Source organism: Arvicanthis niloticus, chromosome 15 (assembly GCF_011762505.2).
Source record: "Arvicanthis niloticus isolate mArvNil1 chromosome 15, mArvNil1.pat.X, whole genome shotgun sequence".
In the NCBI taxonomy this organism is placed as follows: Eukaryota; Metazoa; Chordata; class Mammalia; order Rodentia; family Muridae; genus Arvicanthis; species Arvicanthis niloticus.
In genome coordinates, this window is record NC_047672.1 from 55045432 (window position 1) to 55073363 (window position 27932).

Sequence of the window (27932 nt, forward strand, 5' to 3'; positions counted from 1 at the left end):
GGTTACAAAGGCCTTTGTCACAAGCAGGAGAAAGAGAAGGGTTTTGGTGTGTGTCTGTGTGAGTGTGAGTGAATAAGTGTGTGTGTGTGTGTGTGTGTGTGTGTGTGTGTGCATTAAGAAGAGAGTGACTCAAGAATTGACATTAATCTTACAAGACACTGAGTTAAGAAAAAGAAACTGGAAAACACATTAACTTTCTGTAAGCCATGTTGTCTATGATCAGCCCTTGTCAGTAAACTGTGGTTTATTTAACATTACTTTAATATTAATGTATGATTCTATTTTTCTTATAATGCAAATGCTATGTCTAATATATATGGTTTTAAAATATGAGTATCATTATTTGAAGTGTCACACTTAGTCTTTTCTACACTTAATTGATAAGTATTCCTTGATTATAGGATGTTGTTTTAGTCAGTCTTAAATAACACAGGTGACCATTTTCTGCATAAGGACCCTGAAGATCAAAACTTTGATTCTCAGTTAGTTATCTCTTCCAAATGCTTTCACAGGGTTTCAAGGAAGACTTAGCTTAGTCATAAGCTCAGTTGTTCATTATTACATGTACTGTTGGCAGTCGAGTGTAAGTAGGAGCCTACATATTTTCTCTGCCAGATATAATTCATAGAGGAAGATACATCTATTTGAAATGGTTGGTTAAATAAAAATGACAAACCCACAGGCCTGTGATCACTATATCAATGAAAATACAGGGACCATCAACCAACCCAAAACATTTCCTCATACTGCTTTCAGAAAACTTCTGGGACCATGTTAATCTTCTGAAGGGTCAATTAAACAGAAATGCAGTGTATAGTGAATGTTTTACTGTGCACAATATGTACTTGGCAGACATATCCTTCTATTATCAATTCTAAAATTAAGATGGATTTTGGATAATAGGCATCAAGTTATTACAATTACTTGCATGTGAGTCTTTATAGACATGCTTTCATTCTCCTTTAACAAGTTACTAATGATGGAGTTGCGTCAGAAGGTAAATGGATGTGCCACGTTTCAAACAGTTGCCACTTTTTCTTGTGAAGAACTGGGTACCATTTCATACTCCACTCACAGTGCACAAGAGCTGCATCTGCTGCATGCACATGCTCACCCCACCCGGCGCAGCCACCTTCTGCAGGCTCAGCCATTCTGGTGGGTGTCTGCTGATGCCACTGCTTGCACAATAGGGCTCCATCTGTTCACAGCTTACCACTCGTATCTCTTTCAGGAAATTTTTTTTTTTTTCAAAAATGTTGTCCATTTCTAAATGTAAGTTCTTTATTTCTATGATTGAGGTGACACGACTCAGTATGTCCTGGTACACGTTACTGTCTACAGATCTTACAAATATGTATGCGCATAAAAGGCATACATATGTACTTATGTGTTAAATCTAGTATCATCTCCCAGTTTATGTTTTCCCATCTCAGCTTTTCAAATTATGTCTATGATGTTTTCAAACAGCCGTCGGTGTCTGTTTCAACAGATGACCATCTACAATACCATGGGGAAGAGATGAATTCAGACTTCCAGTGTGATGAAGTTGTCAAAGCTTCCCAGTGACTATTTGTCAACACAATAATAAACACGCAACTGCTCATGACATACTGAGTAGCTTTCAATGAATAAACTACTGAATGACATAAAAATAAATTATGTCTTTCAGTCAATTCTAATTGTTAAAATTTTTTGCCACTTTATGATTAAATTTTTCCTATTTTTCTTAAATTTCAAATTATTTCTTAAAGCTAAATATGATAAAAAAATTTTCCTCTTTTTCTTAAATTTTAAATTGTTTCCTAAAGTAGAATTTAATTTTCAGGCATAATATGTCATAAGGCTGGTTTCTTTCTTTCCAAACGGCAAGTGATTTCAACACCATTTGTTAAAAAGACTGTTCTTTACAAATATTGAATTGCTTGATGACACTGCTGCAAATTAGTTCATTCTACATTTGTGGGGTGATCTCTGAACTTCGCAGTCTGTTCCATGATGTGTTTATAATTCTACCAACACAACACTTCCATGGCTGTTACATAGGAAATGTTGAAGGTGAGTGACAAGTTCTTGACCTCTGCTAGTTTTCCTCTGTATTTGCATGTAAACTTTCTAATCAGCCTCCCAGCTTTCCCAGGAAAACCAGAGCCCACTGGGATTAGTTCTGGAGTTACTTTAAAAAGGCATCTTGACAATATGAGCTCATCTGATCCGTGAACACAGAACATGTCTGTCTTTACTTAATCATTACTTTCTCAGATCCAAGGTCTAAACCAATTTTTGTTTTATCTCCAAGTAGTTTGTGATTTTTTCTTAAATTGTAAAATGTTGAAATATAATTGAATCATAAATACTGGCCTTGTCTTCTGTAGCTAACCTGAATCACCATTTCTACAAGTTTTCTGTAGATATGTAAGGATTTTTTCTAAGTGTATTCTCCATGAAGAAACATATTTTGACTTTGTCTTCATTAGAGTTTTATTGCTGTGAAGAGATACCATGACCAAGGCAACTCTTATAGAGGAAAACATTTAACTGGGGCTGGCTTACAGTTTCTGAGGTTCAGTCCATTATCATCATGGTGGAAGGCATGGCAGCATCCAAGCAGACATGGTGCTGGAGAGGAAGCTGAGAGTTCTATATGTTTATCAGAAGCCAGCCAGGAGGGGCCTCCCTTCTGTACTGAGCAGAGCTGGCACCAGGAGTTCTCAAAGCCTACCTACACAGCGACACACTTCCTCCAACAAAAGCACACCTATTCCAACCAGCCCGTACCTCCTAATAGTCCCATTTCTCATGGACCATGCAAATTGAAACAAATGAGTTGATGGGGGCAAACCTACTCAAACCACTACAGACTTCTTTTGCTTTTTCTGTTTGTCTACACATGTTAAGAAGGTTTGACAGTATCTTTTCTATTTTTCCTCTTCTATAATAAGATGTGAACTCTGGATTACCAAAAGGTATACAGGATGATTTAACTAAGAGATAATATAATCTCTATAATAAGATAAGCATTAATGTTTTAAAATAATATTGCTGTGTGAATTTATTATGTTTTGGTAAACAAATGTTTATCAGAAATTGTGTCTCATACATGTCTCAGACACATAAAGAAATTTAAACATCATAGAACAGCCTAGACTGGCAGTTTTATGCGTGTTTTAAAAAAGATTTATCTATTTTATGTGTTTGAATGCTATGTATGTGCATATACACAGGTGTTTAGCACCATGTACATTCTTGTTGCCTACAAAGGTCAGGGTATCAGACCCCCCTGGACCTGGAGTTTTTGTAAACTGCATGGTTGTAAGTCATCAGGTGAGTGCTTGGAACTCAATGTCAGGGCTTTTAGGGAGCATCAGTGGTTCTTAACCACTTAGCATCTATCCAGCCCTTTTTGCGTATCGTTGTTGGTTGTTTGCTTGTTTTTGAGACAGGGTCTCAACTGTGCAGCTATGGCTGGCTTGCAACTCACTGTGTAGACCAGGCTGGCCTCAAACTCACAGAGATCATCCCACCTCTGCCTCCTAAGTGATGAGATTTGAGGTGTGTGCCACCATGCATAGATTTTTTTTTTAAGTGTATTTTTAAATGGATCAGATAGTTAGGGTTTAGGGACAATCACTCATCTACTAGAAGGTGACAGAGTGACAGAGTAATTAAAAAATACATACTAATGAATATACAAGCTCAAAATGAAAATAGAATTCAGATTCATTTCATTTAACTCATTGATTTTTAATGTTTTTAAAAGTATTTGGTATGAGTCCACTGTACATCATTTTCTGTAACTCCTTCTCTTCTGTAACTCTACTTGACTTCATGACCAATTCTTCTATAATCACTGTTACGGTCACATATAGTTCACATGCAGAGTCTCACATACACACATACACACAAACTCAAACTTATGTCTTCACACACATACACTCACACACACACTCGCACACACACTCACACACACACACACACTCAAACCTATGTCTACTGAGTCGAACTACCCTTGGCCATGTAGGTTTGGAGAACCCATTAGGGGATTTGTTCCTAAAGAAACTTGATTCTCCCTTCCTCAGCAACTAGTGGCTGCCTAAAGCTCCCTACCTAGGGGTGGGGTCTTGAGGAATTTCCCCTCATTTGCATTGATCATTTAAGCCTAGAATTCTCAACCATCCTTTGAAAATTCCATGGTCAGATCTTGAGGAGTAAGAGTGTTTACTGAAAATGAAGAAATGTTTTCTTAGGAAATTCCCTCAATGTACCTTACAGAGAAAATGAGATTCGGACCTTGTCTTCTGGTCAAATATCTGAGTCTGTTGCTGCTAATTCTAAAGATGAGTGGAGGTCTTGATAAAATCTTGTGAGATATTTTACATGAATAATTGTAATAATAACAAAGGCCTAAATATGACATATTACAGAAATGACTTAGGTAATCACAAAGTACAATTCAAAACTCTAATATGATATATTTCTATCTTTAAAAAGTCATCACTACTTCTAACCTGAATTATTTATGATAAAGCTCATATGAACGAGTCATGCACTATAAAAATTTCATAGGAAATAAAAACCACCCAACACTTTACAAGAAAGTAGCACTGTAAATCCTAAAGGCACTGTTGCGTATCAGTACGGCTTTCTGAATTCATTCACATAATTTAACATAATGCACCACTTGTCTGCATTAGATGAAGGGCTAATGAAATGGAAATGATTTGGAATCTTCTAAGACAGATAACTGATCTCATAAAATGGCTTCACTTTTAAACGTGTTAAACTACACATGCCTGTTCATCTGGGCAGCTTTTCTGAGCCACGGTAAAGGACCATGGTTACATACATCTTTAAAGCCTGAAGTACCATGAAGAACACGACTCTTTTAAGTATGATCCAGAGTAAAACCACGCAGAAGTGGAAACAATGTAGTCCCTCTGCATCACCTTCTTTATGTGAATATTAGTGTCTAATCTCATGTGTCTGAAGGAGTGATCAAGACTAAACTATATCACACACAAAAGAGAACTGAGATACCTAAAAACATGAGAAGATCTACTTATAGAAAAGAAACGTAACACTCAGATTACCTCTCTATATGTTAACTGAGTTCATAAATACGTAAGATTAGATCATGTATACAATCTACCTACTAAATGAGACTTCAACATGACTTGTCAAATTTAGCATGCTTATTTCAGTTATGGATCAAGGATACAGATATTTTGAACCAGCACATTTTAAGTGTTAAAAGCATCTAGAAAAGAAAAAAAAATGGCTTTGATAATATAATTCCACAAAACTATAGAATCCACAGTGGTTCTGTGACTTGGAATATGTCAATGTTTCTAACCTTTATTTTTATTTATATTTTATATTTTTAAATATTTTAAATATTTTAAAATGAACACAGTAGGTAACTATTATAAAATCCATATAATGAGTTCCAGTATTTGGTGCCCTGAGAGTGTCTGATACCAACTTTGAATGGAGATTATGAAGGGTTGAATGTGTTTACATGTTTACTGTACCTACTGTCCTATTAATCACAGTTCTAAAAACAGATTTTGAGTTCAGCACAGGAAAAGCATAAACTAACTGACTTTAAGAAGTTAGATATAAAGGAAGGGTTGAATGCAGGTCATGGAAGGAGTTATGAAAACTAACAGAAGATTAAATGTTTTTTCTATATCTAACTCTGTCATGGATCTTTTTGGGTTTTGTTTTGGGTGATGGATACGAGTATAAAATATATTTGATAGTGAAAGAATAAAATGCAGTGTGACTCTCTACAGCTTCTGTTCTGACTGGCTGTTCTAAGCATATAGATGATTACAATTTACAGGGCTTCGGCTAGAGTTAATCCTGGTGTGTGGTAATTTTTTGCAACATTTTTATGATAAGATTTATTTCAAACATACACTCAGGAGATTTTTGTCTCCTTTTACTAGTTACATACAAAATATAAATCACATGAGCAGTTCACTCATCCTTTGCAGTGATAGGGACTCTGCACAGGCCTCATGCTGGCGGGCGGGCAAACATGGCCATTGAGCTGTAATCTGGCTTTCATGATCACTTCCAACTAAATTTAAAAATTCCAAATACAAACCAACTAAGTGAGCTACCTTCAGTCTTGTCTGCAAGTCTCATTACCTTCTTTACATTACTTCCTGCTGAAGGGAGGACAGCACATGTGTTAACAAACTGGTCTGCTCTAGACTGAAAGTTTACGGGGAAGAAAAATGTTCTTTAACACTCCTTGAATTTTTTACTTCACAAAACGCTGGAATGGGAAGATATACTGATATTTAATGGAAAATGGATAAAAATGGAATTGAGTAGTTGATTCAAATATGAATAAAATGAATTAAAATTTGAGAATTTTCATTATTGAGCAACGGCTTTTGTCTTAGTCACAGTTCTATGGCTGTGAAGAGATGCCATGATCAAGGCAACGCTTATAAAGTAAGTATTCAATTGGGGCTGGCTTACACTTTCAGAGGTTTGGTCCATTATCATCACGGTGAGAAGAATGGCAGCACATAGGCAGACACGGTGCTCAAGAAGGAGCTAAGAGCTCTGCATCCATATTGGTAGGTATCTTCCATAGGAAGAGAAAGACACTAGGACTGGCTTGGGCTTTTGAAACCCCAGAGCACAGCCCCAATGACACACTTCCTCTGACAAGGCCACACCTCCTAATCCGTCTCAAGTACTGCCACTCCCTAACTACCAAGCACGAATACAGATGAACCTGTGGGGCCATTCTTTTTTTTTGAAAATCTTTATTGGATATTTTATTTACATTTCAGATGCCATCCCCTTTCCCATTTACCCTCCCTATCCCACCCCCACTTCTCCTTTTTGCTTTTATACTATTTTTTAATGTTAATTTTTTAATGTTAATGTTAATGTTTAATGTTAATCAAAGGCTTTATAAGTTTGGCAATGCTCAATCAGAAGTGTAACCCGATACCCAACCTAGATATATCAACTATCTTTGACTGGCGGGGACAGGCAAACATTCACCTCCATGCACCCCCCCCTTGTCACCTAGTTCCTCCTCTCCTTCTCCTCCTCTCCTTCTCCTCATCTTCCTTTCCTTACTCCTCCCACCTTAGCTTAACATATGACTGTTTCTGTTAAAGTAAAACTTTTCTCTTAGAATACAATTAGAGCATAACTATACCAATTTGTGTCAGTAAGGTACAAGGTAGACCTAATACCCAGTCCATCATTTTGTTGACTAAACAGAACCTCTGTTGTCCCTCCTAACTAAAAGACTTAATTCTGAACCTGGCTTTTTTTCTTGGCTTTAGAATGAATGTCAGCTGAAAACCATCCTCTCAAACCTTTTCTCTCAAAGTAAATAGCCGGGATTAGCTATGAGACTATAAGTCTTCAACCCCGTCAGAAATCCAGAATGACTGAGTTAACTGAAATTATTCGAAGCACCAAGCATAGCTTATATAACATAGCCAAATTATAGAGACCACTGAGCACCTAGACAGTCCCTATGCTACAGAACATTGGAGCATTCGATCTTTAGCCTTCTGGCCTATGGGACCATTCTTATTCAGAGTATCACAGTTGGGATAGGGTCTTCAGCATGGTCTCTCTTTTAGTGTTTTGAAAATGCTATTATCATGTTTCAACATGTATCATTTCCCTACTGCTTCAGGCAAAAATATAATAAACAGGTTAATAAATCAGCTATTTTTTTATTTTCATCTATTATGAAGCCAAGAAATGTGCATATTTTACTCTCTGGCTCTTAGATGTCTATATTACAGAGCATTCCTTTGATTCCTTTATAAAATTTCTATTGGGCTGTCAAAAAATAAACAACCTTAACATTGCATTTACAATTAGGTAGGCTGGAATTGCAAATATCCTAGACACTTTATGTGAACAACACGAGAGGGTGAATGGAAACTGATGGTTTATAAATGCCCGGCTTTCAGAAATAAGTTCTAATTCAACTGATCGCTACCCAAAAATGAGAAATAAATAGTATTAAATTTTTAAATCTTAATGTACAACTGAGCTTGAAGTGTAAAAACAGGAAAGTTGAGCCAGTTTACAGCCGTTGCTTCTTATGGAAACAATTCTTACTTTGTGTAAGAACCTGAATGTTACGTGTCGGTAAAACATAAACAGAGGCACAGAACTGAAACCTGAGCATCGTGTCAGTGGTCACAGATCAGAGATTTCAGAGAGTTTTGCAAACTGTACCTCATTTTTCCCTACCTGGTACCTTGAAACAGCCTTTCTCTGAAATGATCAACTTTTAAAATATTAACTGAAAGCTACTGAGCAAGTGCTGGTAACTGATAGCCATCCCTCTCAGCAGAGCGAGTGGATATTAGTGTTTAGTGACACACCCATGCCTTCTGCCTCTTACCACAGCATGCTAATGCACACTGCTCTTTTCCCTGTTGGGAGCTAGCGTAACATAACTCTCTACATATTGGCAAATAAATACATCTCTAAAAACTTCATATAAATGTATCTTTAAGAATTCAGGCATACAAATATGTTGGCTTTTCAAAGCCAAACCCAGATTGTTTAACTTGAGGTATAAACACTATTTTATAGAAGTGAATTCTGAATGTAACCCAGTACTAATTATAACATTTTCCGATATTGTATTTCAATGCTAAAAAATAAAATCCATTTTTAAAATGTTACCTAACACATTGACTTTTTGTCTTGATGTTTAATGAGAATCTCCCACGCAAGTCTTGCACCAAGTGGGCAAGTGCTGTGTGAACACCACAGGGAATGCCGCCATTGGCTGCAGACCCCACAGAGCACCCTCTTGAGCATCACAGGAGCAACCCGCCCGCCCCCGTCATTTACCTGCCTTTCTGATGACTGTGAGTATGGCAGGAACCAGACCCTGCCTATGTGTTTGTTTAGGTTGTGTTCCTCCAAGCATCCCTTCAGCATCAGGGCTGCTTTCCCAATGACAAAGTTCAAGCTGGAACTCATGTTTGGACCACACAAAATACACTGCAGGAGGACACTGCTGCCTCCCTTTCAGTGACATCACTTCAGCAGTGTGCGCAGAATAATTAGCAGTTTCATTTTGAAGAGGAGAGCCCTATGCTGTTTACAGTTACACTTACTGAGTAACATATCCTTAAGGTGTTGATCAAGGTATCTGGTAAAGTGTAAGACATTTACAATGCTTTCAAAGAAGTAAACTAAATCAAATAATCGAAAAAGTGAACTAATCAATTAAAATTGATTTCAAAGTTTAACCAGGGTTGGCTCAAAACGGCTTTCTTATTTAGGAGTCATAATTGTCCCAAACATAGTACAACATAGAAATTTCAAGGTCTGCAGCCTCTGTCCTATTAAAGATGAAAAGTACAATTCTTCAAAGAGAGATCCTGGCTGACTCTTAAAAACAATACACAGAGTTTTACAACACACTGCCCGAAACCATTCAGCCTGCTTGTCTAATACTGCATGCTGCGGGTGCGTGAACAACCATTTCAATTCCAATTGTTCCAAAGGTGGTTTTGTTAAAAGAAATTGAGAAGGAAATTAAATATTTACTGAGGTGGTGACTAAAAATTCCATCTCGGTGGCAATTCCTGCTGTGGTAACAGTAAGGTACACCATACAGCTTAGCAACAGAGGTGTTCACACTGTTTTAGTATTCAGACAAAATTTCCACTGTAATTATAAATATTTATAGGGAAATTACCATCCATACAAGTACAACATTACCGAGTTGCTCGTGAGAAAGCCTCAGATTTACCTGACGCTGCCTTTGGTATTCCGCAGAACAGTTGCAGCAAAATTCTGTGTGACCCCCACCAGGCTGGTTCCATCCACTTCCACAATCTGGTCATTGACTTGGATCCTGGAGAAAGAGAAACCAGCATCTACAGTGACTGTCTCTGCTAATGCACTGCCTTTTCCAAGGAAGTAACAACCCACGGCTTGCTTTTAAGACATTTTCACTGATTCCAACCTTATGCACAATATATTCCAGACCACAGTCAAATATTCATCAAGATATTAATCTTCAAAACAGTACTATGAAGATTGCAGTTAGTACAGGGCTTACCTTCTAAGTACAGGGACCTGAACTTAACACCTGGAAACTATTAAAGGCCAAAGAGATACCCTATCTCAAGAAAAGACAGACAGCACCTGAGGAACAAAACTTGAAGTGGATCTCTTAGCGTCGACATACATATACAGATACATGCGCAATGGCCACGTGAACATATAAATGTATATACATGCGGACATTACAAAATATAAAAACTCCACTGAAAATTAGAAAATTAATACTGAAAAGATTGAGCTTATTCCCCACGTTCTTAAGAAGAAGGGGTGATTGTAATGCATGGCAAATCTCTAGGAGTGTTTGTACCTAATTAAGTGGAAGAGACAGAGCTGAAATTCCCTTTGTGCCCAACACCTAATCTCTGTCACTGCTCTCCTCCCTCAGGAACCGATTGCTTCAGTGTTTCAAATATGCAACGGTCACATGTGTGCATGTGTATGTTTATATATATTACATGTGTGTTTCTTTGTGCATGCTTCTGAAATGTATATTATACTAATATTGATTAATGTCTAAATACTAATAAATGTACACATATGTTTTATATATGCCACTTTTTAGTCCTCATAATAAAATACTGTGGTCGTAAAGCAAACTAGTATGAAATTGATAACATACTCACCCAATTACCAGTTTATCAAACCTGAGCACTGGGCAATATTTGATTCAGGCTTTATCCTAACATAATTTTTTACAGAAAAGGGGAAGCCCCTTGGGTGTGGTCCTACAATCTTATGGCCTTTATTTCTTCAACAGACATGGCCACATGCTTTTTTTTTTTTCTGTGTTTAGCGATGGATGCCAATGGATACACATAATATAAATGAATGCTTCAAATTTTTAAAGTGTACTACTCAGCTTCCTACTTGCTTTATTCACTCAATATTAAATTTGAGATTTGTCTCTGGCAACTACAGTTATAATTCTAGCTAATTTGTTTTGACAACTATATCATAGTATCTTTTATGCGTGCATCAAAATATATTTGTCTATCTTTTGTAGCTGGACATGCATCACTTTCAAATTTAACTATTATAAACACAGCTAGAAATAATCTATTTGATAATATACTTCCAATCACAGGAGAAACGTATGGAAGTAAATGTATGAAAGTTGACAAGTTCTTGGGGGCTTTTAGATCTTTTCTATGGTGTCACTCATGAAGGTTCATAGCTAACCAAGCTTCGCTACTCTGACATCACTCTCTACCTCGTTCCTTAGAAAAGGCAGAGGAGGCAGGTGTGCTGAGGAAGGAGTGAGGCACACAGGGAAGCTCAGCAAGCTCAACTTCACCCCTTACTGAAATACATAGTTCCCCAACACTTTCACATTTATTATCTCACTACTCTCTGAAATAATTGGGAGCCGAATCAAATCTTTGACATTTTTATTTTATATTTATGAAAGTCATCCTTTAAATTCTTTAGTGTTCACCTGCATTTGAACATCACATTCTGAAGGATCCACTGAAGTGACCATGAAGCCTGTCGAACTGTGGCGCTGCAGAAAGATGGCTCAGTGCTGAAGCCCAGCTCCAGCTCACACAGCACAGGAAGAGCAGAAATACTATTGGCCGCCATTCAGGTTTGCTAGGAGGTGAGTTTTCTTTCTTTTTTATTTTTCTCCTTCTGCACTTCGTCCCCTCCTGACCCGGACTTCAGTTTTGCCATTTTGGCCCTAAGGTGATGACGATAATGGTGGTGATGGCAGTACATAGGGGCCATGAATGCTCACCAAAGCAGCAGTGAGCAGCACGTTCTGACTGTCTTACACGAACAGCTCCGCCAGGGTCACTGAAAACCATGGCCTTCATGGGACAGCTGAAGAAGCTGACTCACTTCTCCTAATTTTATTTCTCTTCTAAATTTATGAGTTCAAATGTTTTCACTTGCATTTCATTACAAGAAGTTCAGAGTTTACAGAAATGTCCCTGTATGCCTTTGAAGCATACAGTTTCTCTGAGGACTTCACGTGTGGCTGAGCTCGCAAACTGAAGCTATCTGTTCTCTTATGCTGTGTGAGTGAACATCAATGTCTTTCATTATGTGATGATGAAATATCTTCCTAACAATGGTATTAAATAAAAATTACAAATTCTGTAAACTTACAAAGATATGAGCCAGTCGGATTTTATACCGAAAACAATTGACAATGCTAACCTCGGATCTAGTGCTGGCTCCTCTATTCTGTCTTGTTAATCTACCTATTTCTCTATTAACTATCTATCTGTCTGTCTGTCTATCTATCTATCTATCTAACTATCTATCATCTATCATCAATACCACATTTTCTTGATCTATCTATCTATCTATCTATCTATCTATCTATCATCTATCATCAATACCACATTTTCTTGATCCCTGAAGCTTTAGAAGACTATCTTGAAGAGAAATCATGCCCCCCTTCCAACTTTTTTCTTATCCTCCATGACTGAGTGTACTATTTTGGATCTTGTTTCTTTCCATATAAAACATCCCTGTCCATTCTTTTACTATCCACTGTTATGGTCTGGATGTGAACTATTCCTCCCAGGCTCTTGTGCTTGGACCATAGATCCCCAGCTGGTGGCACTGCTTGGAAAACCCTGCTGGAGGAAATCAGCCACAGGGGGTGGGCTTTGAGGTTTTGCATCCAGGACCCATTTCCTGAGTGAGGATGATGCAGGCTCAGCCTGCTTCCTCCGTACCTTCTTTCCCTAAGATGGACTCTGTTCCCCTGGAACTGTGATTCAGATAAACCTTTGCTTCCTTGAGGTGCTTTTGTCTGGGTGTTTTTAACACAATGGGAAGGAGCCAACACAGCCACAAAATAACTTAGAGATTATCTGCTGAAATTTCATTGGATACAGATAAAACTAAGGGGAATTCACAGCCTGACACTACCTTTTCTTACCTTTGAGAATGAATATAACTCCATTTATTTACCTTTATTTGATCTTTACTAGAATTTTATAGATTTCCCAGAGCCTAAATTTTGTCAGATGGACTTAATTTTTGGAAGACAACATAATTATTATTTCTATTAATTTCAAATTTTATTTATTTATTACTGATATACTGTGACTAACAGTAAATAACTTTTGTATAATAAACTCGTATTCTACCAATGATAAAATTATTTTAGTTTGAGAAGTTTTATTTTTTAAATAAATCTAGCTTGAAAGAGTACTCCTGGACATACCATTACAGAGGGCAAACCACCTCTGCTTGCTTTTGATGTAGTCTTAGAAAGCATGACCAAATTTGCTTTCAGACTCTGAGAAGAGACTAAACCCCCATTCTTCTGAGAATACATCTAGGGATGGTCAGGGATGCTCCAATGCACACAAGAAGTCTCACAAGAGACCTCCCTATTTCCAAATTCATGTACTGTGTCATACTGACACAAGACAGAAGGGTAACAGTGAAGATTAACTGAATTTGGGACTGGTGCCACAATCCAGAAACAATGGCTACTCTAGAGACTGAGGCAGAAGAGTTAACTTGACAACAGAATTTTGAGGGCAATGTGGTAGGACCTCTACATTAAATAAATAATAAACATAAAACAGAGGAAGGGGAGAAGGCAGAGACAGGTGAGCTCAACTTCAAGTCTCTAAGCTTTGGTGGCAAGAATTCTCCAATCTACAAACCAGGCAAAGCAGAACTAACTGGGAACAGTATGTTGTGTGAGAGAGGAACATGTAAGAGATTACACCCAGCAAGACATAAAAGGCATCTAGAAACACGTTCTTCACTGCAGGTGGAGGTGAGAAAGGAGCCTACCTGTAGAAAGATTTAAATTAATCTAAGCCTAAAATGCATTCAATAACTGCCTACCAATAATGCTGTGCCTCCTGTAAAAAGTGCACAGTTGGCACCGACCTCTGTAGAGCATTGGTACTGTTCTATTTCTGCAAATGTTCAATGACTTCAGCCCAACTTTCTTATTCTGTAGAAGACCTTGATATTTTGACCACAAATAATTATAAGAATTACTCCTAAGTTAGATCTGGAAGGCTAGTCTAACTAAGGTGTGTACTGCCTTCAAAGATTAGGAAACAAACAACCAAAGTAACTCAGAGCCTTCTCATTGTATCTTACAGAACACAAACGTCAATGCACTGTGGACTGTGTAATCAGTATTCTGAATGAGACATGCAGGAAGGTAAAGAAGAAAGCTACCACAGACAGAAATACAACCTTCCTGACTGAAAAGAAGAAACAAACAGGCACTGTTGTTCCCAAGGTCACAAAACACAATACAAAAAAAAAAAAAAAAAAAAAAAAAAAAAGACACTTTAGACAAAAATCTTGGGACAGTCAGCATAAATGAGACCAACAGATTCCAATGTATATTTCCAAAACCAGGACTATGGATAGGGCCTAGACCATGAACTCAAAAACCCAAGCCTTGTGGCACTCTGGAGAAAGAAACACACAATGTAATGAAAATGTATGGGTAAAATGAATGATGATAAAAGATGAATGGTCAGTTTTACATGAAAATAATGTAGAAGAGCATCAATACACAAAATAACAGTTTTAGGTCCAATTAAAGGAAACAGAGAAAAGGGAAAAACAAAATTCAGTGTCTTTTATGCTGAACTTGAGATAGAAATCAGATTATCCAAGAGGTTCCATGTATTCCATGTTTTAAACATGAATTTGAGAGTCTTTCCTAGACAGGCATTAAAAATAAAGTAGAGGACTAAGAAGAAAACAACACAGGAGGCCATAGTTTTTGAACAACAATTTTGATACAATGTTACAAGTAGGGTGTAAATACAGACTTCATCATGTTTGAAGGTTTGTGTCCCACATAACTTTTATTAGTTGTGTTTAATCATTTTGTTGCCAAAATGGAGAAGGAGGGAAGAGGTTTCTGTTGAATAGTAAACTCGATTGGTATGGGCCACTTATTTCTGTTGATTCTCACTGAAACACTGGTGAATGCTACACTTTCAAGTGAAAGTAATCAACAACAAAACAGCACAGCAAGAGGCTGGAGGGATGGCTCAGCAGTTAAGAGCACTGACTGCTCTTCCAGAGGTCCTGAGTTCAATTCCCAGCAACCACGTGGTGGCTCACGACCATCTGTAATGGGATCTGATGCCCTCTTCTAGTGTGTCTGAAGACAGCTACAGTGTACTCATATAAATACAATAAACAAATTAAAAAAAAAACACAGCAAATACTTTATTTTCTAAAAAAGTAGAAATACAGGTGATCAAGGAACATTTTAAAAGGTATGAAAAAAAAGGGCTGAAGACACGCTTCATCAGCAGAGAGCTCCCACTTTTGGAGATGACCTCGGCTCAGTTCCCAGCACCCACATCCCTTTCCAGGAAACAATGCTTTCTGGCTTCTGTAAATAGCTGCATGCATGCAGTGCACAGATGTGCATACATGCACATGAAGTAAAATAATTAAAAAATTGTTAAGGCTAAGTGCTCAAGAAAAGTTAAATATTGAATAGCAATTATGCCATGGTATTCACATTATTAAAGATTTATCATATGACAATATTCAGTCTGGATCAGATATGGTAGGAGTTCATTGGGAGTTCTGCTCAGGGGAACATAAACTGAATGATGCTTCTAATGACCACATTAGCAACAGGTTTCTAAAGCATTTAACATGCAACACACACAGATATCGTAACTCTACTCCTAAGGATTAGTTTTAAAATGATCAGAGATGTTCTTGACAAGTTGTATATAAAAATGTCGATATCTCCATCTTGAAATCAAAAATATGCCCCAAAACATCTATAAGTTACATAGTTGCAGGTGTGTCTCTCACACACACACACACACACACACACACACACACACTTAAAATGGACTGTGAAAATGAACTGCAGGTTAAATTACAATGTACTATTAATGCTGACTGTGGAGCTAGACACCATGGGTTTACAGTCAGCTTCCACCACTTCCTTGTGCATACACATAAGAAGCTTTAGCTTCCTTTTATATACAGTAGAAGCAATAAAACACATATTAAATCAACATTATTAGCAGGAGCAAGTAAGTTAAAACACAGCGAGCACAGATCACTGCTTTTACAATGTAAGCATTCAACAAACATTTTCTTGATGAATAAAACACACACCCAAGGCTGGAGAGATACATGCCTTTATCCAGGATCGTACTCTCCGTGCTTTCGATTACACTTGATATCTTCTGTCTGAAGGTATTGTGTGGAGAATTCCAAAAATAAACAGTCCCAAACATTTGAACTGCATGCCATTCTAAGTAACATGATGAAATCTGCTCTCTGTCTGTCCTGCCAGGACGAGAGCATCCTTTGGCCAGATATATGCACGTTGTGAACTCGACCTGCCTGCTAGTCACCCACAGAGCCACAGAACCTCTGTTCAAGTAACTCTTGCTGTGGTTAACCCTGGCCAAGAAGCACAAGACAGACTTGTACCTCAGAGTCAGAAGACAATTTAAATGTGCCAAAGATAAATCCTGGGCTTCCTTTAAGTGACAGGATGAAATCTGTCAGCGTTTAAAGCAGGGGAGGCAAGTGCATTCCTATTCTATGGTCAGAACAAAGGCAGAGCAGTTCTGGCCTGTTTCAGGAATCAACCTAGACCAGGAGCAACCCTGTGGTAAGAAACAAGGTTGTCCTGACTAAAGAGCAGGCACGTCAGAGCCCAGCAACACTGGGAGGAAGGGTGGGGCTGCAAAGTCTTCACATTCTTTACCATTCACTGCAGACATGTTCCTTATTACCCTAAGCCAGCACGGAGTAGCATCGATGTTATAAGAATGATGCTAACATTTTTATAGTGAATAGGGAACTAGCCTGAAATGCTTTCCTTAGCTGAAGCATTACAAGAACCACTCCTTATTAAGCAAGGGCATGGGTAGGAGAAGCTAAAGGGTCTAGCCTGGAGAGTCTACAGCCTATGACCCAAGGCCAAAAGGACATTCTCTCAAATGCAAGAGAATTAATACCCATAGCCAGACTTCCAAAGAAAACTTACCACATCTAACAATATAATTAACTTACGAGCAGAAAACGAGTATGGCATGCCCTAATTCCTTTCATGTTCCTGTGTAAACACACACACACACACACACACACACACACACACAACAAAGAAGAAGAAAAGAAGGTTGTAGAAAATACTTTAGAGGGGAAAAGAAAACTGGTCATCTAGAGAGAATTTATCAGTAGGAGTCCAGGTGATGAACAGCTAAAAGCAGTCTGTCCAGAAGCCAGGACATTAGGGAGTGTGCATCTTGCCCCAGAAAAGATCCTGGGTAGGCTGTGAGGAGCCCAAGCTACCGTGCTCTCCAGCCTTCTTCTCAGGCTGCTGGGAAGCATCAGGACTGACTCAGAACCAGTCAGTGTGTCCGGCTCATGAAATTACAAGATGGGCTCTCTAGGCTTGGCTAATGTGTGCAGGAAGTTATTTGTCAGCATAATACTTCTGTGAAGGGGGCTGGGGATACTCTACTTCACAAGGTCTGTCAACAACCAACTGAAATTAAAGGCAGGGACTCCAGGCATGGCAACAGTGACAACGGCCAGCACATTTCAGTGTATGTGGAAGTGCACATCCAAAACAATATCCCAGCTCCCCAAGGAAAGATCTAATAATGAAACAGCGAGGGACAACAAAGTAAACAGCTTAAGAGAAACCAAATTTAATTTTTAAATAAATTTTTAAAATAAATGGAAACATATATGACTGTGTATATTTGACAGCAGATCCAAGGGTGCTGAATACAGCCAGTTTCTTTGTGTCTTCATTTGCACCCAATTCACCTAAAAGGTTACACAAAACCATTTAGTTTTGCTTGGCACTAACTGTAAGAATTATTTCCTATCTTCCCGAAATGACTTTTACAAATAAGGTAGATTTTACAAGTTTAATTCACTTGAAGAAAGGGGGCCTCTTCAATGAGTTACATAATGGTAGTAATAGTTCCTATTTTTAAAATTTATTTTATTTAATTTATTTATTTTTTGTTTTTTTCCTCGAACCTGCTTGCCTCTGCTTACTGAGTGCTGAGATTAAAGGCATGTGCCATTACACTCAGCTTAAATTTTTGTTTACTTATTTATTCTATATTGTGTGTGTGTGTGTGTGTGTGTGTGTTTTTAAAATGTGTGTACTAATGTCCACACACCTGGAAATCAGAGGATAGCTATTAGTACCAATACTTTCCATTATTAACTCGGGACCTTTCTTGAGACCCTGTATCAGATAAGTAAGTAAATTACGTGTGATCCCTGCCCCTTAGGAACTTCATGTGTATCAACAGGTATTGGAGTAACGGAAGACAGAATGTGTCTCAACAGAGACCCATGGCTCACAGACTTCTTGAGAAGAAGGTGAAGTGATTCGTAATCAAACATAGAAACGTTTGAGGATATTCTCTGAATTCTGCTGTCAGAATCTGGGGTCATTGTTCATTTCTATTGTCAATCCTTTGCTTCCAGTCTTCTATCAGAAGCCTGGTGGGAGCTAAATCTTTACATTAAAGGTGCTGGAATGCTGAGCTGATGAAAGCTGAAACGTTAACCCATAACCCAGGCAGGCTGGCAGCCTCTCTCATGGAGAGTTCTCCTTTTATGATTCCAAGCACTGTTCTAGCACTTGTTTTTATATAGGAGACGATGTGGAGGAACACTAGTGTCTAGAACTCCCCTCAGCGTAGAATTGACTTCTTAAGTTGTCTCCCCACCTCTGTCACTTCAAAAGCACCAGAATTATTATTATTCATTTTAACATTTCTGAAGTAAAGTCACATGCCGACTTTCCCAAGACATGTTCTTCAATCATACTGCGTCATGGCCCACTTCACACTAAGTACATGAATGGATAGAAACAGAGGCAGACAGACAGATGCACATTTACTGCATAGATATTTTGCTACCAATAAGAAAGTAATTCAAGTGTTTTCACATACTCCCATATCTGAGAAACACTAATAAAAAGTTTTTTTAATCAAAAGAAGAAAGGTCATACATTCTGACAGAAACATGCGGCCAGTTCTGGGATCCAGCTCACAGTCAGCAGCACCCAGCTTACCTGCCATCCCGCTGGGATCCAGCTCACAGTCAGCAGCACCTAGCTCACCTGCCATCCCGCTGGGATCCAGCTCACAGTCAGCAGCACCTAGCTCACCTGCCATCCCGCTGGGATCCAGCTCACAGTCAGCAGCACCCAGCTTACCTGCCATCCTGCTGGGATCCAGCTCACAGTCAGCAGCACCTAGCTCACCTGCCATCCCGCTGGGATTCAGCTCACAGTCAGCAGCACCCAGCTCACCTGCCATCCCGCTGAGCTGCGCCTCCTTCCGTCACTGTCTTCACAAATATTCCCAGCTTCTCCAGTCCAGCATCAGCACCAACGCCCATTCCAATAATGCTTATGCCAAGCCCATCCTCGTCTAGAAGAAAGAGAAGAGAGTGAGCAGCTGGCCGTGTCCTGGTCTAACTAACCTAGCTAGCTGCTTGATCCTCATAGTTTCGTTCTTCATGTGAACACAGGACAAATTATGTTTGCCACCATAGAACAAGACTCCCCAAATGGGTCAAGAGTTCCAGACATTTTTTGGTAATCTAGTGCAGTCCAAGAAAAGGCAATAATTTGGTCTTGAATAACTAATAGATCTCACAGAGTCCCCAATTACCCTACCCACTACTTTAGTCCTGAAAAAAACATACATTCAACTACCTTTATAATTTTAAATAAACGTGACCCGTAGTTATTTGGAATTTCATCTTTTCATTTTACTATCTTCTCTTCTTTAGAAGATTGCATGAAGCTTGGAGTTGGCTCAGTTGAGCACTTTACTTCTGTGCCTTACACCTGAATTTGGTAACTAGCACAGCAAAAAAACAAAAGAAAAATAAAGCTCGGATGTATAAGCGAGTACACTCCTCTCTGCTTCTACACGAGAATCTACACTCATCAGTAATAATGTATCCATCTGCATACCTATATGTATATGCATACATACATACATACATACATACATACATACATAGGCAGGCACACACTCAAGTTTATTGGCTTTTCTTTCCTTTACACAAATAGGACTTCATTTCTCCCTGCATCACACATGTTTAAAATTAATGATACTTCATGGATAAACTTTTATAGACTTAAATCATTTCTAGTGACTCGTACTATTTCATGATGATATATCATAGTATATTAAATCACTTCTCTATTAACAATCCATCACTTTTATTTCCACTTTATTGGCCTTGTAAGCAATACTGAAAGTAATATTTCAAATTCACATACAAATCATGTGTTAATTCACATTTCCATTTGTCCTTTCCATAAGCAAATATAGTTCATTACCAATAAAATAAAAAGATTTTGTTAACATTTCAAGGTTATTTTTCTGGTAGCCTCAAAGTCTTTGTAATCACGATTTATCAGCAGCATAAAAAATAGATACTAGTTCATCAACAGCTACACATCGTCAAAGGAAAGCTCATGCGCACACTGAAAAGAACGCATTTAAAATCATCTTCAGCAAATATTCTCTTCACCAAGTGCGTTAGAGGGGACTGGCCTCAATGATTATCTCTTGTCACCAGCAGCTGCCTTATGACAACTTTGTTCTAAATCCATGTAGAAAATCCTGTCAGTCTCCTGCATTTGTTTCCGAGATGCCATTAGCAACAAGCTGTTTGTTTTGTTGGGATTCAGAATTCTGTGGTGTCTACCCTACGTGAGTTTTCTGATATGAAGTTGAGCTGAAGACATGTCCACCTTGATTGCAGGCATTGGAACGTCTCCAAGGTGAGAACAGAAACATCTTCTAATGTGCGAGTGATCACCAGAGACGATTCTATCTCATTACATCACAGTGTTTGCATATATGCAACTTTTCATATTTACTTCATTCAAATCATTCTTCTTGTATAAATAGCCTGAACTTGATCAGGAGGATTTTCTGACGCTCAGCACACTGTGGGAATTTTGCCCCATGCTTTCTTGTGCATGTGTAGCAGTGGGTGAAAGGAGAGACTTGCATATTGCTCATGTAATGTGGTTTTCATCCCTCCTAAAAGAATTCCTTTGTGGGTATTATGGTAAACCACTGGTTTCATGGTTCACACTTATGATATTCATGAAGTTCTTCTGGAGTGAATTTGTTCCTTCAAACGATGTATTCATAGCAAACAGATCTGGTGTCTATCCTTGTGTTCTGCTTGAGATGGTTCTGTAGACTGGTCCACACTGATGGATGCCACATCCTTTCCCTCCCGCCAAAGATCTCTAGGGAATTAGCATCTCACCTGAATTCCTGCTCACTGCCCTTGCATGGGGTCTCCTTATACTGACCACCTGTTAAACTATGAGTGTCAAAGGTGTTCATTAAATTCCATGGCTGCCTCTGAGCCCTTACAAGTCTCCTGTACTTAAATAATCCTTGAAATTATTCATTGGCTTTAAAATCTATTTTCCCTGCCTGGACTCTACCCTTCTCAACATCCCCTCTCTTCTTTCCATAGATCCTCTTGCTGCTCTAACTAGAAAGTTATTTACTCTTTCTCTTTCTCTCTCTTTCTTTCTTTCTTTCTTTCTTTCTTTCTTTCTTTCTTTCTTTCTTTCTTTCTTTCTTTCTTTCTTTCTTTCGTCTATAGGGCTTGTTTTAGAAAAAGTAACATTAGCTTGATTCATCTTGAATTCTAGTGCAGACTTCTACCAAGGAGAAATAAACAACTGAAGGGCCAAACATGGATGGAAGAGAACAGTCATCTTAACCAGAGGATTCTCCCAGAACCTCATCTCTTCTCTGTTCACAGGGGTGAGTGTCACGCCCATGTGAAATTTGGAAGCCACAAAGGTTAGTCAGGAAGCCCAGGAGTGGGCCAGCAAGACTGCTCAACAGGTAAAGGCACTCACTCCCAAGTTTGACATCCTAAGTTCAATTCCCAGGACTCACAGAGAAGTAGGAAAGGACAGGCACCCTAGCTAGATGTCTTCCCATCTCCACATGTGTACTACACCACACAATTGTCCCTCTTCCCAAAGATGTAATACATATAATTAATATAAAATTTTAAAAGGAACCAGCAGTGACTCTGAGAACTGGTCTTTCTTCCTCTGCACATTCCCAGGGCCAGGCAAAAGCATTAAGTAGACAAAGCAGTCAGGAAAAAACAGTAAGGCCCTCACATGACAGAAGATGCTGTCCCCTGACCTGGGGTCCAGTCTTGCTTCCTCTCAGGAAAGAGGCGCTCGCTGCTACAGCATTCCTTGTGTTGCACGTGAGATTTGAGCCTGTCTCCAAGGACTCTGGGCTAGTGGATTTCCTTTCCTGTAAAAGGCCATTTTTCCTACTGGATTTTTCCTCTTTATTATGATGATTTACAAAGATTTTTAGAATATTACAGATATTAGCTTTGTCATCAATAATGAAGACAGTTTTTCACTTGTTATTTTTTTTCTGACATGATTGCCTTTATCAGGTTAAGACTCTACGTAATCAAAGACGTATTTTAACTTTTCAAACACTTGGTTTCCTGTTTTCGATTGGGTTTTCCCACCAACCTAGGTGATACTTATTGCTGTAGATTTTCTTCAAATATAATATCATTACTTGTGAGCATTCAGTTTTAATTTGATTAGACTTGCTTATACATACTACAATAAAGGTGCTAAGCTTTCTATTTTAGATGCTGTTATGACAGAGTGCATTTCATAGTAAATGCTCTCTCCTATTAATATTTCCTCCCGTGTTTTCAGTTATTTCCACTGACTAACCACCGTAAATATAATTGTTCTAAGTATTGAAGCTTTATATTAGATCAAGATATTTGGCAAATTAAACTCTTCATATTCCTCAGGCCTAGATGTTTCTATATAAAATATTATTTTACACAAGACTTATAACTTAACTTTATTGACAGTTCTATCTGTATCACACTGAATTTAAAGAAATGTATTAAAAAAAGAAGAAATGTATAGAAAGAGTGTATCTTGAGCCTTCCTATCCAGGAATGTGGTAAATCCATCAGTTACTTAAATCTTACCTTTTTCCACTTTGTTTTGTGTTTGAGACAGTGCCACTCTATCTATGGACATGGACATTTGCTCTGGAAGCCCTGGGCAGTTCAGACTGGCCTTAAACTCATGACACTTTTCCTCCCTTAGTCTTACATGTGTTGAGACTACAGAAATGAGTCACCGTACCCAGCAAAATATTTGATGACTTTCTATAAATAAATATATAAATTCTATATTTTATGTAATAAATAAGCAGTATTTTGCTGCTAATGTAAGTAAAATATTTTCCCATTTCACTCTTAAGTTATGCATATGAATAATGGGAAAACCTATTAGTACCTTATGGACCTTGAGTCAGACCTCTTCCTTTACAAATTATCTTAGCAATTCTGAAATTTTAAAAAATTGAATTGTGTCCTCAAGATAGAGACAGATACTGCTATGATAAATCCCATTAAAGGCTACCTGTCCCCTTAAAGGCTCATGTGTTATACAGACTTGATCCTCAACTTGCCACTGAGAAATGGTAGAACCTTAAGAGTCGGGGACTAAATGGTGAAGTTGGGGTGGGCTCTTAAAGGGAACAAGGATCCTGGCCCCTTGTTTGTCTCTTTTGCTTCTTGGCTGTCAAGAGGGAGCAGCTTCCTCTGTCACACACTCATTCTACTGCTTTACTACAGGCTCCAAAGCATGGCCAACTGCCACATTCTGAAGCCATGCATTAAAATCAGCTTGTCTTTCAGCTGCTATCTGAGGTGCTGTGTTTCAGTCACAGAAGCCTGACTCACCAAATATGGATATGGGTATTCAGAAAAAGGAGATGTTTTGCAAACTTACTTTTTTATTCTTTATACAGGTCATACCATTTAAATCGCATTCCAAGTTTTTTCTTCTGACTTTAGGTGACATGTTTTTCATGCTTCCTGGACTTAAAGGTAGAATTCCATTGCTTTTATAATTTGCAGATTGCAAAATTTGTAGGTAGTGTCTATTACATGCTAATTCAAATTTAGCATGTAATATTTAAACTAAATTTTACCAAACATAACTCTATATGACCACAGACTTCCCTCTGAACTGCATGAAGTCAGCTTTGCTAATACATGGCAACAGCTCTTTTCTCATGTCTAAAACCCACGTTCTCTCATGCATTCTCTGGGGGTGTGTCCTTGTTTGAAAATTCATTCCACCTATAATTCCAAATCTTAGAGTTGTTACCATCACCTTCGTTTTTTAAAATAGTAAATAAGTTTTGGGTAATACAAAAACCTCTTACTCTTCATTTTATCTGAAACAAAAGGGTCAAAGCGACACTGGTTTTGTGTGTCCTTTATGAGCAATGGAGCCATGAGGGACTGAAGCACATCCATGTTTTGTCTGAAGCACCACCCTCATCAAGCAAGTCCTCATTTTATATACAGGCACCTTTCCAAGTAAGCACTTCTGTGGCTTACCTGTAGACATTATTCTAATGAAATGCTTTCATGTTTTATATAATAAATACCATCCCAACTGCTGTTATGGCAACTAGCCAATCTATTGGTTTGATAATTCACATTGTTAGAAATAAATCATTTCTAGGTACACATCACGTGTGTCAGAGAAGTTCAGGGCCTGACAGCACGCATGCTACACATTTGTATGTATTTACTACACATATTTTCTCCCTGTCTTGTCTTCTGTCTTTTGAGGTTTGAAAAATTATTTAGTCAGCAGCCTAAGATGGATCTGAATTTCAGATGCCTCTGCCACCATGTGCTTGTGCTGTGATAGGCATGTGACCCAACATGGGGCTTGTGCTGCCTTCAATTTTAGAAGTGATTTGGCACTTTTAAAGGGACTTCACTTGTAAAGGTAGTCTTCAACAAATGGGTAAGCAGCCAGTGCCCCAGCTCATCCTAACTGCACCTTGTGTTATCACAGACTGGGGTGTGGTTAGGAAGCTGCGTCCTCTGGCTTCTTTGCATTCGGTTTTAACATTTTCATTGATGTATGAACACTTTTAAAAATTTAAAAATTTTAAAAAGCCAGCATGGAGGAAACAGTGGTACACTATGCCATCACCAGAGGTGTTCACATGTAAAGAAAACCAACTCTGAAACTATGAAACTCCTGACTCGTAACTACAGTTACTTCCATGCTGGCACATACGAGATAATTCACCGCTACTGATGCTTTTATTAAGGCAACTGCGAAAGTTTGAAACGCAGAGGTAAATTAGGTTGTCTTTCACAACAGTGTACTTATCTGGTCAGCTGTGTAGGATCGACATCTTCCTCAGAGGAGAGACTCCTTTGTACTGGGACAGGTTTCCAGTCACTCTGTTATCAGCAACCAAATCTTCCCAGCTTGGGGATCATGGTTAAGCACTTATTTCTTTTGAGTACTTTTCAGCTCTTAAATTTTATGCCTGTATTTGGTGATAGACGTCAGTGACATTTCACAGTTTCAAAAGTTCTTGCTGCTCTGAGAAGTATAGATACTATATGAAAATCACATAGTAGTGACAGCATGTGTTGGGGTATGTTCTTGTTTCTTTTTTGAAGAAGAAGAGGAAGAAGAGAAAGTAGAGGAGGAAGAGGGGAGGAGGAAGAGAGAAAAGAGGAGGAGGAAGAAGATGAGGAGGAGAAGAATGTGTTTTTATGGGTTCTACCTTCCCTAAACTATTCTGCTTTGAAGAAGTCCAGACTGACAGAATCACCATCCATGTTCCTAATAAATTTATAAGCTCAGATTTCTCAGTACTTGATATGTTTTGTATTAGTTAAGACAAAAAGTTGATAGCTCAGTCAGAAGGGCAGGGAGAAATCTGCTGGGAACTACATCTGAAATTGTCCAGATCAGATTTGGGAAACATAACCTTTGTACATTAAGAAAAAAAATGCTTAAACATCACATAGCAAATAGCCATTAAATTGTTAAAAGTCAACTTATAAAGAACAAGCTTTTGTGCAGACAAATTTTCATAGAAATATTTATGTGATCGGAAGTTGGTTTTAATTTTTCTTACTAGAGAATACATCTGCCAGTGTAATTATCTACTGGGCCAAGACAATTCTGTGATGTTCTATCCCATGACTTCTTAAACACCTTAAAGACATTTTGAAGTATGCAGTTGACCACATTGTTAGCTTTTTCATCTACTGTTTTTGAAAATCTTTAAATAAAAACATCTGAAACTTCAAAAAATATATCTCATTTGCCTTTTCCGATTTGATTTTTTTCTTAAATGTTTATTTTAAAGAAAGACACTAATGTAATTTTTATTTTTAGTAAGGCTTTTACTGTATAGTTTACATGAAAAAAAAAATCCCTTTCCAAGACAGATGGTAATAATAGCTTCAATTTTCTGTCAAATATGTATCTAAGAACTTTATAGGTTCCAGATTCTCATGATAGTACTGAGATTCTAATTTTTATTCAAACATAAGATCGCTCTTCGTTTAAAACAAACAATCTCATGTTCTACCAGCTGTGTATTGTGTCTTTATCGACAGCTTTAAATGAATTTGCTTTTATTAATCTATCCTAATTTGTATTCTGCCTGTTAGATCTACTTATGAAAGAAATATAGTAAAATTTTGAATAACTTTATTTCCTTTGGTTAGTTAATTTTCCCACTTTAAATTTAAAATGAAATATATGGGCACAGTATAGTTTATTCAACTGTTTATCTGTGAAATATGCTTAGAGAAGAGAGTAAGCAGGTCTGGTACTGGTACTACACAACTATAATCCCAGAGACAGAGAGGAGAAGTGGCAATTGCAGGCCAGTCTGGGCTAAACAGTGAAGCCATGTCTCACACCCCAAGAACAAACTGGGAAACACACACAAAGTGGAAGAAGCTTATGATACTAGGATTTGTACGCTGAGGCAGGAGGATCCTGAGCTGGAGACAAGCCAGAGCTACTATTGAATTCAAGGGCTTTCTGGGCTACAAGAGCAAAGGTATACAAAAGTCCCTGTCCTATCGATACAGAACCACAGCCACTGGAGAAAGGTTGTTATCCGCCTGCCCAGCTTTCCTTAACTCTTGGTGACAATGTATCTAGTTTACCCATCCTTCCTCTGAAAACACCAACTTAATAAAAATGACAACTACTCACCTGTGTATCTCGTAGCCTTCAGTTATACGCTGTTCGGTTTTCCCTGGGTTTGAAATTCAAGCCACTTGGAAGAGTCACTGAGTGACCTCTGTGACTTCCTCTTTATGCACCGTCAACCTTATGTTTGGGGAGGTCCCGCCACTGCTGTATGAACTGCGCTCAGTGTGTCACTGACTAGGTGTGCTGTCATGCCTCGCATACATACTTGGGCTTTTCTCCAGTTTGGCTCGTATCAGCAATGTGAGACACACTAGCATGTTGTTAAGACTCTTCATCTATATTTTTAAATATACAAAAACGAGAGCATCACTGTGTTTCAGCTTAACTCCAGATGAAGTGCCCTCTAACTGGAGTCATCAGCCACACTCAGTGCAATACTGGGCAATCATCGTATTATCTAACTACTACATTATCCACGCAGTTTTCTGTTTCACATTTATACAGAATTCCCCTGTTTGATACATCTTTACTGTTTGAACAAGTTGATTGTGTCTTTTCCTCTTTGCTAGCAGGAAGCAAATTTCTCAGATAACTTGTGTTCATGAAAACTTTATACATCAGCAACATCTCCTCTTTTCTCAGGAGAAGCAAATGTTCCCTGGGTGCACGTGGAATTCTGGGGACACCCCCTTTTCACTCTGTGGACCATGAACGCACACTTCAGGACAGCTCCCAGGGCTGAAAAGCAACTGATACTATTCCAGCCATTTCACATACTTCCACTTGCTCTTTTACGTTGTTCTTTTTTTTTTAA

General features: G+C 38.3%; 1 protein-coding gene across 12 annotated transcripts in view; it reads right to left on the bottom strand.

The window, feature by feature from the left end:
• The window catches only part of Ppp1r9a (protein phosphatase 1 regulatory subunit 9A), a 263457-nt gene that overhangs the window by 89749 nt on the left and 145776 nt on the right, over positions 1 to 27932 (bottom strand). For all 12 annotated transcript variants that reach the window (XM_034519049.2, XM_034519048.2, XM_034519046.2 and 9 more), the window contains exons 4-5: positions 19367 to 19487; positions 9773 to 9877 (exon numbers count right to left, since the gene is read on the bottom strand). In XM_034519049.2, coding sequence (XP_034374940.1) covers positions 9773 to 9877; positions 19367 to 19487 — 226 coding nt within the window. The remainder of the gene's footprint in view (positions 1 to 9772; positions 9878 to 19366; positions 19488 to 27932) is intronic.